Source organism: Zea mays, chromosome 10 (genome assembly GCF_902167145.1).
Source record: "Zea mays cultivar B73 chromosome 10, Zm-B73-REFERENCE-NAM-5.0, whole genome shotgun sequence".
Classification (NCBI taxonomy): Eukaryota; Viridiplantae; Streptophyta; class Magnoliopsida; order Poales; family Poaceae; genus Zea; species Zea mays.
In genome coordinates, this window is record NC_050105.1 from 53,357,688 (window position 1) to 53,373,085 (window position 15,398).

General features: G+C 52.7%; 1 protein-coding gene across 2 annotated transcripts in view; it reads right to left on the reverse strand.

Moving 5' to 3' along the window:
• Window positions 1-1,722: 1,722 nt before the first annotated feature.
• LOC542482 (Chloroplast SecY-1) overlaps window positions 1,723-15,398 on the reverse strand; it is a 28,260-nt gene continuing 14,584 nt past the window's right edge. Inside the window, exons 6-8 of one of the 2 annotated variants that reach the window (XM_020546190.2) lie at window positions 8,673-8,796; window positions 8,398-8,561; window positions 1,723-2,236 (exon numbers count right to left, since the gene is read on the reverse strand). In XM_020546190.2, the coding sequence (XP_020401779.1) occupies window positions 2,006-2,236; window positions 8,398-8,561; window positions 8,673-8,796 (519 nt within the window). In that variant the 3' untranslated portion in view covers window positions 1,723-2,005. The remainder of the gene's footprint in view (window positions 2,237-8,397; window positions 8,562-8,672; window positions 8,797-15,398) is intronic. The other variant, NM_001112035.3, reaches the window with a different exon arrangement.

The following is a 15,398-nucleotide window of genomic DNA, read 5'->3' on the forward strand; positions in this document are numbered from 1 at the left end:
CAAGACGCTTCATGCTTCGACCTCAACTCAGATGTCCTCTTAACAGCCCTCTCAAGCCAAGGCACCCTAGCTTCATGGTATGATAGACCACGATATCCAGGACCATATTGCCCAATAGACTCCAATGTAATCTCCCAACTTCTTTGACTTGACGACATGCAATGGTATCTTATTTTCATAAAGAAAGTCAGCTACATGGTTGTCAACTATTTGTTTAGCTTCGTTTCCCTTTTTTGTGCAATGCTCTAGAGTGGATTGAGACGTGTCTTGCAGAGCATGGAAGCAATCGACTTTGAAGGCTTCTGAGTAATTGGTTTTGTTGCTGTAGAAACAACAAACGATGTCATTGTACTCTGAGCACTTCTCTTCTTAGCTTGCTTGCATTTTGTCCCATAACTAGGTTCTGCAGCTGCAACCTCTTCAGTTGCATCTTCTTCTTCTTCCACATTGATCAAAGGAAGAGGCCTTGAATTCATTCTAAGATAAGCAAGCATATCCTTTGACACCAATTTCAGAACTCTTGCACATTTAACTGTGTCACCAAATCCACCAGCAAGGTGCTGTTTGAACCGCTTTATTCCTACAGGGACTACCTTCTAACAAAAAATACATTGCACAAAATATTTCTTTGTGGGATCTGGCCACCATCCAAAATTCCATCCAGGGTCTTGTGATCGAGCCTTCCTTTTAGAATCAACAGCTTGTGCAGCCAAAGCAGGGGGCAGTGCTGCAATAGCCTTTTCAGTGAGAGAGGCAACATCTGGAGCAATCAATGAAGCAGTACCACCAGCACCAGTACTGCCACCAGCAGATGTTGTCGTGGCTAGAATAGCAGCCGCATCACCACCACCAGTTCTCCAATGTACGAGCCTCCCATGATCACCTCAACAGCTGCTGCACGTTCACGGCGCCAACCCCCCTCTACACATTCAGAAAAGAACGAAAGAAATTGAAGGAAGCTGAGAGGAATTCAAGAGTGGGAACACCGGAACAGAGTAGACAACAGATCGACGCATCAATGCATGTACCGTCGGATGATGAACTCATGTTGCCGCCTTGCCGATGCCCGCTGCGGGTTGCTGGGCCGCTGAGCAGGGTGCCGAGGATGGTGAGCAATGAGCCACCGCCACCGAGCAGGGTGCAAGGAGAGAGGTGAGCAACCTCCAGAGAAGGGGAGAGACCAGCGCACCAGTCGCCGAAACAGTAGAGTAGATAATTGGAGCAAGCAGCCGACAGCCCTATTTAGCTAAAACCCTAAGGGTTACACTAAATGGGCCTTAATTCTAGACGTCCAGCCCAAAGCAAAAACAGGCAGCCACCAGCCAACTAAACCTAACTAGTCATCCACACATTAACTGGACGATAATCGCTCTTGGTCGACGAATAATCGGACGACTAGATGATTAGTCAACCTAATCGGGTCGGATACCTTGGTCGCACCACTAAAACCGACTAGACCAACTAATCGCGATTAGTCGGACGACTTGAAATCATTGATACCACAAGATAAAAACCTGGAAAATAAACAGAAACAAAAAAGAGAAACTACCCACCTAAGATGAGAAAGTGGGATGTGCATGTTCACAGTGGTGTACAAAATGAAACAGCTGAGTTTAACTCTCCAGCCATATTTAATCAGTACATCTCACCTTGTCTAATAGAAATCATGACGACTAAGCCAATTCTTCAGTTGATCTAATAAAGTTGAACACAATAAATATGGAAGGGAATCATAATGTAACAATACATGTTACATCATCAGCAACAAGAACTGTGAATAACAATAAGCATTCATAGGTTTAAGATTTGAGTGCTCTGACATGTTAGCGTACAGATGAATGATTTGTGTACCTTGAGTACAGATTTCAGTACTATACACAGTAGAAAAAAATTAAGATCCAAGTGAACAACAAGGAAATACTTAGTTACGGCCTTACGGATCCGATATTCAATTACACAAATAAAAATCTAAGTACAGGTTGAAAAGAATGACCAGTGAGATCAACTATTGGCCAAAACGGTTGACATCATAGAACTCAATATTCTTATATTTCTGGGAAATTATTTCTGCTTGAACTTTTCGAGCTGTGTCTGTTGCACATCCAACAAGGATAAGCACTGAAGTCCCAGCAAATCCACGGAATGCTGTCAAGTGACTTGTCTGTTCAACTAAAGATGGTCCAGCAGCTAGCACAGCCAGAAATGCAGATCCCAAGACAGATATGCGACTAAGAACCTGCAATGACATAATTGTCTCAATAAAATATAAGGTAAAGGGAGTTGGCAAAGTCACAGACTTATATGCAACCAAGCTGCAATGGACAGAATGCAGGGCACTTCATGTTGCTTTTAAAAATTATCAGTTGCTTTTAAAAATATGGCATGGTTCCACGGTTAAGATGTTGCAAACAAACACACAAGTAAAAACATCATTCGCAAGCAGTTCCCAGCTGCAAGAACAAAAACAAGAAAACCTATCAAGCAGCAATATCTATCATGGTAAACAAACATCATTCTCACACGTTAGAACACCTATCAAAGTAGACAACACTGACATAAAATTCGAAGAGGGTTCCTTTGGCGTGGTCATAAAAATGCCATGGGCGGCCATTGTGCAGTGGCCTGGGGCAGTGTGTGCAGACCTCGAGAGCTTGGTGGATTGGGTATTTTCAGCATCACTGAACTGAGTTGGGCCCTTAAAATGCGTTGGGCTTGGCTGCAAAAAACTGAGCCAGATCGGCCCTGGGCATCCCTGCCTTTGCATACCCCGAAAAAATTTCGAGAGTTTCTACAAGTAGCCTTGTATTCTGAGATTGGAAATGGAGCTTCTACCCTTTTCTGGAGTGATCGATGGTTGGGTGGGCAGCGGATTGGGGATATCGCTCCCCGACTTATTGAGACCATTCCTAAGAAGCTGATTAACAAAAGGACAGTTCAGGAGGCGATCGAGGATAATGGCTGGATTAATGATATTCCTGGGAGTTTATCTGTTGGTGCACTTGCAGACTTCCTGCGTATTTGGGATTTGGTGGCCCATATTGATCTGGACCCCATAAGGAGGACAAACATATTTTTCGGTTGGCTGCTAATGGCAAATATTCGACTAAAGCTGCTTATGAGGGGCTCTTCATTGGATCTGTGGAGTTTGAACCTTTTGAGCGGATTTGGAAAACTTGGGCTCCGCCCAAATGTCGATTCTTCTTGTGGCTGGTGGCTCACAAGAAATGTTGGACAGCAGATAGACTTGAGAAGCGGGGGTTGGATCATCCGGAAAAATGTCCTTTATGTGAGCAGGAGAGGGAGACAATTGACCATCTGCTTGTGAATTGCGTTTTCTCAAGAGAATGTTGGTTCCTCCTAAGGCAATTCGGGCTGCAGGGTTTGGCCCCCCAACCAACGAATATTAATTTTATGGAGTAGTGGCATCAAGCAAATGAAGCTATTCAGGGGTCCTTCAGAGATGGCCTAAACTCCCTCATTATGCTGGGTGCTTGGATTTTGTGGAATCACCGGAACAGATGCATCTTTGATGGCCTTTCCCCTAATGTTGCTAATTTCCTAATCCATGTGGGGGATGAGCGCCGTCTGTGGGAGACTGCCGGGGCCAAGGGGTTGACATCCCTTGTTGCCTCCCTCTCATGTAGCCTAGAGTTTTATAGATGAGTCAGTCTATGCTAGTTTCGTTCAGGCCGTCGTAAGGCGTCAGTTGTACCCCGGTCTATTTTAGACCTTGTTTATTTCTTCTTTTAATATAATGATATGCAGCTCTCCTGCGTGTTCGAGAAAAAAAAAGTGTTGTCTACTTATCGACCAACCCTATTCAGCATAACTACACAAGCAAACGAACCATATCGAGATCGATCTCCACTTTGCCCGCGAGCATGTTGCTATTGGCGATTTTCGCGTTCTCCATGCCCCGACGAGTGACGACATCCTAGTTTGCTTAAATCTTCACCAAGGGGCTTCGCACTTCTGTTTTTTTTTGTGAGTTCCACACCAATCTTAATATCTAACATGTGGATGTTCTAACTGCAGGAGGTGTTTTAGAGTTTCTTTCCTGTTTAGATGACCCCCTTCTCTATTTAGGTGGCTGGCGGTTGAATCATTCCCACCTAGCCATTCCTTATGTGTATGATCTCCGATCTCCTCCATGATCTTGTTTCTATAAATCAGGTAGAGGAAGATCCTCAGTAGAGGTCTATATATTGTACTCCTATTATTCAGTTGTATGCAAGCAATATTCACGCTATTGTCACCTAACACTTCTATAAATTCAGCTAACTTTACATAAACCTTCCAAATGCAATACATGAGTTAATGGGCATGCCACAAGCGAGTTAGATGTGACTGTTGGATAATTGTATCCTTATCTGTGTAATTGGGGTTTGGCGCAGCCCATAATATATATACACATGCCTACCCTGATTTAGGGTTAGGGTTTTCCCTTCCTAACATGGTATTCAGCCAAAAAATCTCTCTTCCCTTCCCCTCTGTCCCTCCCTCTCTCACCTAAACGCCGATAACACCCTCCTCATGGGTGGTCGGTCGTGGTGGCCGGCGTTGATGTCTCTGGTGCTCCCCTTCTGGCGCAACGCCGCCGCCCACATCTACCTCCCTTGGAGCCACGCCGCCACCACCAGGCGTGTCCCCGTCCACTGGCACCGTGCCACCACCAAGCACCTCCCCCTCCCTGGCCCCGTGCCGGCGCTCAACTCCTACCCTAGTACCACACCGATGCTCGGCCCCTCCCCTGGCACCACGCCACCGCCGCTGAGCTCCTCTGCGCTGCCAAGATTCCTCCCCCCCCATGCGCTCCCTTCCAATTGCCTGGGCCTCCTTCCCATGCCACAGACTCCACGCCCCTGCAGCCTACTTCCATGGCGCTGCGCCCTCGACGCTCCACCAATGAATCGCGCCAACACATCTCTCCACCGCCAACAACCTCTGGACGACATCAACACCTCCTGTCCTGGCACCCACGGACGTCGACTTCAATCTGCCTACGCCCGGCTGGTCTCTCTCCCCATGGGTCGCCCAGGCATGGGCCCTTACGACAGCGAATGCGCTCGCCTTACCGTCTCCGAGCACCGACGCTCATGCGTCTTCCTCCGTCATCATCGACGTCTCCCTTCTCACGCCATTTGCGCCCATCCCCATCACATTGCACCCACCAACCTCTGCGTCTCCAGCCTCCGACTTCGGACACCCCCACCTCGATGTCTCCGTCGCCCACTCCACCTTGGTGGTCGCCCTCGCCACAGCCATGGCCATCGCTCGTGATCGCGAACGTGTTGCAGTCCTCGCCTGCCAGCACGAGCGTACCGCGGTGAATGCTCTTGCTCTCACCTGGCTGAGGCTAGGTGTCTCCTCCATGGCTTCTCCATCGTCGAGCCCTCTTCGATGGCCCCAGTGCCACCCCTCCCACCGAGTATGAGGCCACGATCATCGTGAACCTCCACACTCAGGCGGCCAGTGTCCTAACCATTCAGTCGCTTGTCTCCATCGTCCTCGACCCCGCGTCCACGCATGGCGCCCGCTAGCGTGACCAGGTGCTCCTCACCCTTCAATGTTATGCCCTTGACGACCACATCCTCATCGATGTCGCCCTCCAGCTGCTCCCACCATGGCACCGGATGGGCAGTGTGGTCCTCTCGTGAATCCTTGACACGCTCGTCATCGAGCTTCAGGACATCATTCGCGAGCGGGGAGCATCGCTCGCCATGCCTAGGTTGCCCTCGAGACCAGTTCCTCGTCAATCGGTTGGCCCGCGCTCTCCAACTCGACGCCTCCTTCCGGTTGTTCTCCCAGGGGGACCTCTCCGTCACTGAGTAATGTTGACGGATGAAGGGCATGGCAGACTCCCTATGGGATCTCGGCAAGCCTGTCCCCGACATCCACAACGACCACCTGAAGGCCCTCATCAAGCGTGTTGTGTCATTCCCCTCCTTCCACGACATCCACAACAAGCTTCTTCTCGAGGAGCTCACTTTGGATGCTGAGTCCCCCGCGTCCTCCGCCGATCACCCCTCGCACTCAGCCGCCAAGGGCGGCCCTATGCACCCTTCTGTCGCCCCCATTACTCCTGGAACTCCTCATCAAGCTCCTAGCTCCAGAGGCGGTCGCCGACCTCGCAAGGGCAGTCGCGGGGGCGACGACCCTCCCCGTGGTGACCCCACTGGTCCGGAGGCGGTCATGTGTGGTCGTCCTCCTATAACCCCTGCACCGGGACCCCTCCCAGTTACCTCAGTAGGTGACTCGGTTCTTTCGGGGTCGTTCCACCTCAAATACATTCTTGTTGCTCCCCACATTATTCAGAATCTTCTTTCTGTTCGTCGGTTCACCACCGACAACTCTAGTTTCATTGAGTTTAACCACTTTGGTTTATCTGTGAAGGATATGGCTACCATTGTTTTTGGATCGTCCGACTAATCGTGATTAGTCGCGATTAGTCGGGCTGATCGGTACTCAGTGCTCGATAAGGGGGATCGATTCGATCAGATGATTTGATCGTCCATATCGTCCGACTAGTCGGCAATATGTAGCGATTAGTCGTCTGGTTAGCGTTCAGTTACGTTAATTACTCAGGGTTCAGACTTCAGTTCATTCTGTTGTTCGGTTCAGACTTCAGTTCATAGTTTCAGACTTCAGTTAAGACTTCAGACTTCAATTGTATGATCTCATATAGGTGTTGCCTTCTTGGTCATGGTCTATTAAGGGCATGTTTGGCATGGCTCCAGGACGACCACGGGGACGATTAAGGTCGATCAGGGCGACTAACCGCCCTGATCGTCGCCTAATCGCGACTAATCGTCTGATCGCCCGGTGGCATCAATCACACGATCAGGCGATCTGAAAACAATGTTGGCTACCACGACTCTTCTCGCCTGCAGTGATAGCTCAGGGTCGTTGTACACACTCTGGCTACTACATCCTCCACCGCACCGCTTCCTCCTGGCATCATTGTCTTGGACACCCTGGGCCCGACATCATGTCCAACATGTCTAGCGCAGCTCTGTCATATCTTGTAGCAGGGGCCATTTTTATAGTTTGTGTCACGCTTGTCAGCTAGGCCGCCATGCTCGCCTCCCTTTCTCTAGTTCCGCCACCCGAGCGGTCAGGCATTTGATCTTGTTCACTATGATCTATGGACATCACCTGTTTTCAGCCTCTCGGGATATACTTGGTGACTCTAGATGATTTTTCGCATTTTCTTTGGACTTAGTGATTGAAGTCTGATACTTTCACTACTTTCGCACTTCTTTGCTTGGGTCTCCACCCATTTCGGCTGCCCAGTTCGTGCTATCCAGTGCGACAATGGTCGCGAGTTCGACCACTCTATCTCCTGCTCTTTCTTCCTTTCTCACAGGGTTCAGCTATGGCTCTCGTGCGCCTACACGTCCCCTCAGAATGGCCAAACGAATGCATAATTCGCACCACTACTAACATGATTCATTGGCTTCTTTTCCAGGTGTCTCTCCCCAACAACTATTGGGTGGAGGCGCTGAATAATGTCACTCATCTCCTCAAATGCCTCCCCTCCAAGGCGAACAGTCATCCCACTCCCTTTCCTGCCCTCTTCGACACCACATCGTCCTATACATACCTTCGAGTGTTTGGTTGCGCCTACTATCCCAACGCCTCTGCCACTGCTTCCCACAAACTTGCACCTTGCTCCACTCGTTGTCTCTTCCTCGGTTACTCCTCGGATCATAAGGAGTACCGATGTCTTGATCCTCTCACCCACTGTATCTCATCTCTATTCTCTCATCATGTTGTCTTCAATGATGTTTTCCCCATTGCTGGCTCCTCCCCACCTCATGGCCTTGATTCCCTCCTTGATGTCGATCTCGTCCACGTCTCTCTTACCCTACCCCCTGGTCTTGACAACCTCTTCCACGCCACGCGCGGCCCCGTCACCCTCGACTGCACAACGCGTAGCCCCGTCGCCACTGTACGTGCCACGTGTGGCCCCGCCTCTCTAACTACCTTCGATTCGCTTCGCTGATCCCGCCTGTGTCTACCAGCAGCATGTGCGGCCCGATCCACCGGTCCCCTCCTACAACGACCCGCCCCATGCCCAACTGTGACATCTTTATACCTGAGAATATGCATCACCCAACCCACATCTTTTTTGCAAAAAAAAAAGATTCTTTCATAAAACAACAAATATTTTCTACTTCATCACTTATACAAACTTGTCATAGGGCCCCACCAACAATTTCCTAGTCCCTGCTAGGTAGGATTTTGTATTCACAAGTTCTTTTTTTGTTGAGGGGAACATGTCATAGAGTTGCAGATGGACAACTTCCACATTTTACAGCAATAAGGTAACTAGTTGAAACATGTGCATTAGAATTGAAGAAAAGCGTATATTTAAATGGAAGTGTAAGAACTCACTGTTTTAATATAAGCAGCTGTACTTTTTCCTGGTCTAACAAGTGGTATCGAAGCACCTTGCCGCTTCAATTGTTCACTAAGATCATCAGGATCTAACTGGAGAAACGTGTAATAATAGTTGAAGAAGGCTATAAGTAATACATTAGTTGGAAGATAGAGAGCACCTACAGCAGAAAATTAAAATTCGGCTCAGTTTGTGAAAAAATAATTCATGAGCTTGGCATTCTCCTGAAAAAAGTAGAAATTTCAATGAACTAGAAATCAAGATAGTTTACCTCCTGGATTAAGGGCTATGGCAGCCTTCTTAAGAAAGTCTAAGCCAGAAAACCGTGCCAAAGTACCAGGCAAAGCCAGTGAAGATGTAGAAAATATGATAGGCATGACTCCAGAACTGTTGACCTGCTCATAACAGTATAGAAGTAATTAATACATCCTTCGGTATTTTACAAGGTTGCACAAAAACAAGTTTATTATGAGTTTGAAAGATAGAACAAAGACTACGAGCCTAGGAACAAAATAAAAGTTCTTCAATCTCCTTCATTTATGCTGCAAACATGCTATTTTGGAGGACCCTAACAGCCTCCAAATCATCGTGGGCAAATCTACAAGAACATTCATGAACTGATCTAATCCTGATTCATACATATGGCATATGTCTTATCAAACCTATCTCTCTTATAAATTTAAACCCCACTACCTATATATTTCAACGTGCAAGCTGTTCACCTCAGCAATACACTATCAGTTGAAATTAGAACACACTAGCACATGCAATTGTAATGTCCATGTCAGAAAGACACAAGCATTTTGTTGTCCATGTCAACATGCCATACAATTTACTAATCCGCAATTTTCGCAGCAACGGACAGGATATGCTTCTCAGCTTTTCGTACATATAGCCCCAACAACAGCTCACACGACCGTCTTCATGGTCTCTTTACTCAACTCTAAAGCATTGATAAGCTGCATCGAAGGGACATATTTCTAAGAATCATAGTGGTAGGGGACTAGGGGAAAAGGGAATCTATTGAGTTATACAGCAAGGTATGTAAAGAGATGCCAGACGAGATGAGCCCCTCGTCTCCCACCCCGCGTCCAGCCCCCAGCCCCTCGTCTCCAACGCCGAGCCCCTTGCCTCCCATGCCCAGCCCAGCCATCTCCCTCCAGGACACCATCGACCACCATCCCATCTCGCCGGACCTCATCCCGAACCCCGCGACCACCTCCTCAACTCCCCCATCCCTTCCAGCCTCAGGTTCTTCTGTGCACACCGTTTTGGCTTCCCAGGGTGGGCGGGCAAAGTCTCAAAGATGGAAGGACGCCAGCCCTGTCCCTTCGAGTTCCGGTGGCGCGGGGACGGTGTCCCGATCCTATAAAGAGGTCGTGCTCGTCCTTGGTGGGAGACCGGAACCTTCTCCACCGACTGTTGACGTTTCCTCTCCATTGAAGGTTTCCCATCGGTTCATATCGGCAGAGAAGACGGGCTGGCGTCTGACAGTGCAGTCTGGACCGCCAGTGCTCCCTTCTCACGCTGAAGGTGATTGGCAGGAGGTGGTGCATAGGCGAGCTAGACGTGCTGCATCTGATCCTCGTCGATGGTCCCCAAAGGATCTCCAAGGTAGATGCTTCAACTGTTTGTCTCCCTCCCACTTCGTTGCTGCATGTAGACGACCCACGCGTTGTTTGGTGTGCCACGGTTTCGGCCACCGAGCTTCTGCGTGCTCGTACCAGGCTGATACAAAGAAGACAGCGAGGTCGCACCGTGCGCGCCAAAGTTCCCGCGTTCCGGTGTGGCAGCGCTTAACAAGGATGCAAGGCTCTAGCGCTCAAGGAGGCGATTTCCAGACGTTCAAGTGCAAGGAATCAGTATGGAAGCGAATCTCCCCGTTGCAGCCGGCCACCGGGGACGAATATCATTCACCCCTGCTGTTGGCGTCGGGCTCCGGGGAGGCTGCTCCACCAGTTCATCGCAGAAAGAGGAAGAGGCGTCGGGCGAAACTGCGTCAGGAGGCGGCAAAGCAACAGTTATCACCAGCTTCTGTATCTTCTGACGATATTGTAGCTCCAACGGCTTTGGAGGAGATTACAATGAAGGAGCAGAAAAATGATCAACAAGTTAGGCCTCTGTTCCCTCCTTCCTGTGTGCTGGAATTCTCGGCGGAGATGGCGCGTGAGGACGCAGCATTGCGGAAGGCGCTGTTTATCACAATAGTTGGTACTAGGCCAGAGGTCCTAGGGGCCGAGATCATCAATGAAGTTGCTCGAAGTTTTAACGTCGAGGTGGGTGCAATGTCCATTCATCAGGCAATGCCCGAGGATTTCATTTTGTTCTTGCCGGATGAGAGAACAGCTTCAAGGGTATTCAATGGTGGAAGTATTTTCAGAGGCCCACAGTTTGATCTCGTGTTTAAGAGGTGGACGCGTTGTGCAAATGCGGTTGCGACATCGCTCCCGGCCTTGATTAATGTGGAGATCAGGGGCATTCCAGCCCATGCATGGTCTCGATCTACAGCAGATCATCTGTTGCGAGATTCGTGCATTATTTCCGAGTTGCACCCGGCAACAGCATTGTAGACTGACCTATTGTCCTTCATGTTGAAGGTGTGGTGTCTGGATCCGAGAAATCTACATCGTGACATGACTCTCATCATCTCAAAGCCAGGGTCTGCGGCAGGAGAAAAGTGTTGTTTGTCCTACAAGATCAGCCTGATGGTCACCCCAGACGATGCCTCGGAAAAAGCTACTATTACCCTGTCAAGCGCCTCGACGCCCAACGTCGCTGGACCGCGGCTACGCAGTTCGTAGTCGCGCTCCAGACCTTCACCGTGAGGGATTCCTCACCGGTGGCTTGAGAGAGACAAGGGAGAAGAGCAGTTTTGGATAATTGATCTTGCTTGATTATTTCCCAGCCTATTACACGGCATATATATAGCCTTTGGTTCAACCAACCTTTCCTATGATTAAGGCATATGAAAAGGAAACTAATCTTAACCAATCCCTCCTATTATTAAGGCATGCAAGGGGGAAACTAATCCTTATCTTTCTAAACTTAGCCACTGATTGTGGTGCCTGCCTTGGCTGCGCGATCTGCAGCCCTCCTGGCGTCACGACGGCGCCTGTAAGTGCGGCCGTACATGACATCTCTCCCCCCCTCGACGATCAGCTCGTCCTCGAGCTGAAAATGGGGAAATTTGTCGCGGAAGTCGGCGACATCTTCCCATGTAGCATCAGTAGTGGCCTGCCCTTTCCAGCGGATGAGCACCTGCTGAATACCCCTGGCCACCCTGTACCGAACAGCCTGCTCCGGTTCTGGGATCACCGCCCCATTGTGAGTGGGTGGAAGAGGAGGTGGTGTAGCTGGTGGGACGCCGACGAACTTCTTGAGAAGGCCGACGTGGAAGACATCGTGCAACTTGGCACGCGGAGGTAGCGCTAGGCGAACTGCCACCGGATTGATGAGCTCTGTGATTTGATACGGCCCGACGAAGCGCGGCTTCAGCTTGCCCTTGGGCGCGTGGGGAAGGGAGGAGGCTGCCCGATGACGCAGGCGCAGCAGCACCCAGTCGCCCACGGTATAGGAGACCGGTCGGTGCAGGCGGTCGTAGAACTTCTTCTGGACGGCCTGGGCTTGTTCCAGACGGTAGTGAACATCCGCTAGGAGCTCCTCGCGTTCAGCCATTGTCTTGGCCACCGCCGCCACCCGGGTATCGCCAGGCTCATAAGAACGGATGGAGGGAGGATCCCTGCCGTAAACCACCTTGAAAGGAGTGTCCCTGAGTGATGATTGGTACGCCGTGTTGTAGACGTACTCCGCCCACGGTAGCCAACGCAACCACTGACGGGGTCGGTCCCCAGTGAAACACCGGAGGTACATGACGATGACTTTGTTGGCCGCCTCCGTCTGGCCATCGGACTGCGGGTGGAAGGTGGACGTCATGTGCAGCTTGGTGCCTGTGAGGCGCATTAACTCCTTCCAGAACGCCGAGGTGAACACGGAGTCCCGGTCCGACACCATGGACTGAGGAATCCCATGGAGGCGAACGATCTCGCCGAAGAATGCCTGGGCCACAGACTCAGCACTGTAGGGGTGAGCCAGAGGAAGAAAATGACAATATTTGCTGAACCTGTCGACCACGGTGAGGATCACTGATTTACCCCCAACGCGGGGCAGCGCCTCGATGAAATCCAAGCCGATGTCGGACCACACGACCTGGGGAACGGGCAGGGGCAGCAGCAGGCCCGCCGGGTGTAGGTGCTCAGACTTGTTGCGCTGGCACGTAGCGTAGGCGCGGACGAAGTCTTGGACCACACGGCGCATGGCGGGGAAGAAGAAATCGCGGCGGAGGCGATGGAGAGTGCGTTGCACCCCTTCATGACCGTCGTCGTGCGTAGCGGCCACCACTTCTAGCAGCAGCGGGGAGTCCGGCGGGATGTACAGCCGGTCTGCGTATGCCACCATGCCGTCGAGCAGCGACCATGGTGCGCCCCTTGTGCCGGCCGCGAGTTCATCCCGGATGGCGACCAGGGCCGGGTCCTGAAGTTGAGCCTGACGGAGACGGTCGACGAAGTCGAAGCGGGGCGCGGACAGCACCAAGACCGAGCCTTCCGCGTCGGTGTCGCGCCGAGACAGCGCGTCGGCGACGGTGTTCGTGGCGCCCGGCTTGTACTCCACCGAGAAGTCGAAGCCGAGGAGCTTGCCCACCCAATGGTGTTGCGGGATTGTCGAAAGGCGCTGGTCGAGGAGGAACTTGAGGCTGTAGTGGTCGGTGCGGACGAGGAACGCGCGCCCCCACAGGTACGGCCGCCAGTGTCGCACGGCGTGCACCAGCCCGATGAGCTCCCGCTCATAAGCTGCCAGCGCGCGGTGACGGGGGGCGACTGGCCTGCTGAAGTAGGCGATCGGATGATGTTCTTGCAGTAAGACCGCCCCAAAGTCGTGTGTGGATGCGTCACACTCGACGATGAAGGCCTTGGTGAAATCCGGCAGCGCCAAAACCGGAGCCGAGGTCACGGCCATCTTGAGGTCCTGGAAGGCTGCCTGGGCCTCGTCGCTCCAGGAGAAGCCCTCCTTCTTCATCAGCGCGGTGAGGGGTGCTGCAATCTTGCCGTAGTCATGGACGAACTTGCGGTAGTACCCAGCGAGGCCCAAAAACCCACGCACCGCGCGCGCCGACCGAGGTGTCGGCCAGTCGTGAATGGCCTGCACCTTGGCCGGGTCCATGGCCACACCGTGGGCGAAGATGACGTGGCCTAGGTACGCCACCGATGGGGACCCAAAAATGCACTTGGATCGCTTGACGAAGAGGACATGGCGGAGAAGTTCGTCGAGGACGGTGCGGATGTGGCGCAAGTGATCTGCCCAGGTCTTGCTATAAATCAAAATGTCATCAAAAAAGACAAGAACGAACCGACGGAGGAATGGCCGGAGCACGTCGTTCATGAGCGCCTGGAAGGTTGCCGGTGCGTTGCATAATCCGAACGGCATCACCAGGAACTCGTAGAAGTCGTCGTGGGTGCGGAACGTCGTCTTGTGCACGTCAGCCGGCCGCATCCGGACTTGGTGATAACCGGAGCGAAGGTCCAGCTTCGTGAAGAACTGCGCACCATGCAGCTCGTCAAGGAGCTCGTCGACGATGGGGATGGGGAAGGCATCTTTGACGGTGAGGGCATTAAGGGCGCGGTAGTCCACGCAAAACCGCCAAGCCCCATCGTGCTTCTTGACCAGCAGAACTGGTGAGGAGAACGCCGAGTCGCTGCGGCGTACGATGCCTTGGGTCAACATGGCGGCGCATTGCCGCTCCAACTCATCCTTGTGCGCCACCGGGTAGCGGTACGGCCGGACCGCCACAGGTGTAGAGCCTGGCTTGAGGACGATGGCGTGGTCCCGAGCTCGCTGTGGGGGCAGACCCGCCGGCTCAGCAAACACCCTGTCGAAGGAGTGCAAGAGCTCCTCAAGGAGGGCGCTCGGTGTCATGGTAGCGGCGAGCAGGGGATGCTGACGGTCGGCGACGTCCGACCAGGAGACCTGGCGGCCTTGGTGCAGGAAGGAGACGGAGCGGTCGACGAAATCCCACACCATGCGACCAAGGGTGACCATCCATTGAGTCCCCAGGACGAGGTCGTACCCTGCGAGCGGCATGACGAAGAGGTCGATGAAGAATGGCTCGCCCTCGATGATGACCTGGGCGCGGCGAATGACTCCTGGGCAGGTGACGCGTTCACCATTGGCCACAGTGGCCGTGAGGTGCGGCTGCGGCTGGATCGGCAGGCCGGTGCGGCGGGCGGCATCCTCCCCAATGAAGTTATGCGTGGAGCCGGTGTCCAGGAGCGCGAGGAGGGTGGTGGCGCCTAGGGTGGCCCGCACCTGCATGGAATTGCAGATGGGCATGCCAGTGACTGCCCTGAGGGAGAAGACAGGGGCGTCGTCCTGCGGGTCGTCCCCTGCGAGTTCCTCGGCAGCGGCCGTGAGCTCGACGCCATGGAGGTAGAAGATGCGGCGGCAGACACGGTTGTGGCCGCGGTTGTACGGCTCATTGCAGTTGAAGCAGAGGCCGAGGCGGCGCCGTTCCGCCTGTTCCTCCGGTGACAGCCGCTTCAAGGGCGGACCCTCTGGTCGCGGCTGGGGTGCGCCCGCGGGTGGTGCAGGGAGGGCGAGCAGCGGCTGCTTGGGCGCCAGCGCTGGGGGAAGGGCGCGAGGGGCTCCCCTGGCGGCCGGTGGCGGTGCCCGTGCCAACTCCAGCTGCTCGGCCTGACGGGCGAGACTCATGGCCCCATCAAGTGTCTCCGGGTTGTGGATGCAAACGACGTGGCTCAATGGGGGAAGGAGACCGCCTGTGTAGAGTTGGACACGCTGGCCCTCCGTGAGGCGACCCGCGCGCGGCAGCAGGGCCTGGAACCGGTTGGAGTATTCCTCCACGGTCCCGGTGCGGCGACACTCCGCCAACTCGAACAGGGGCGCTGAGCGGAGTGGTGGCCCGAAGCGAAGATTGAGGAGGTCCTTG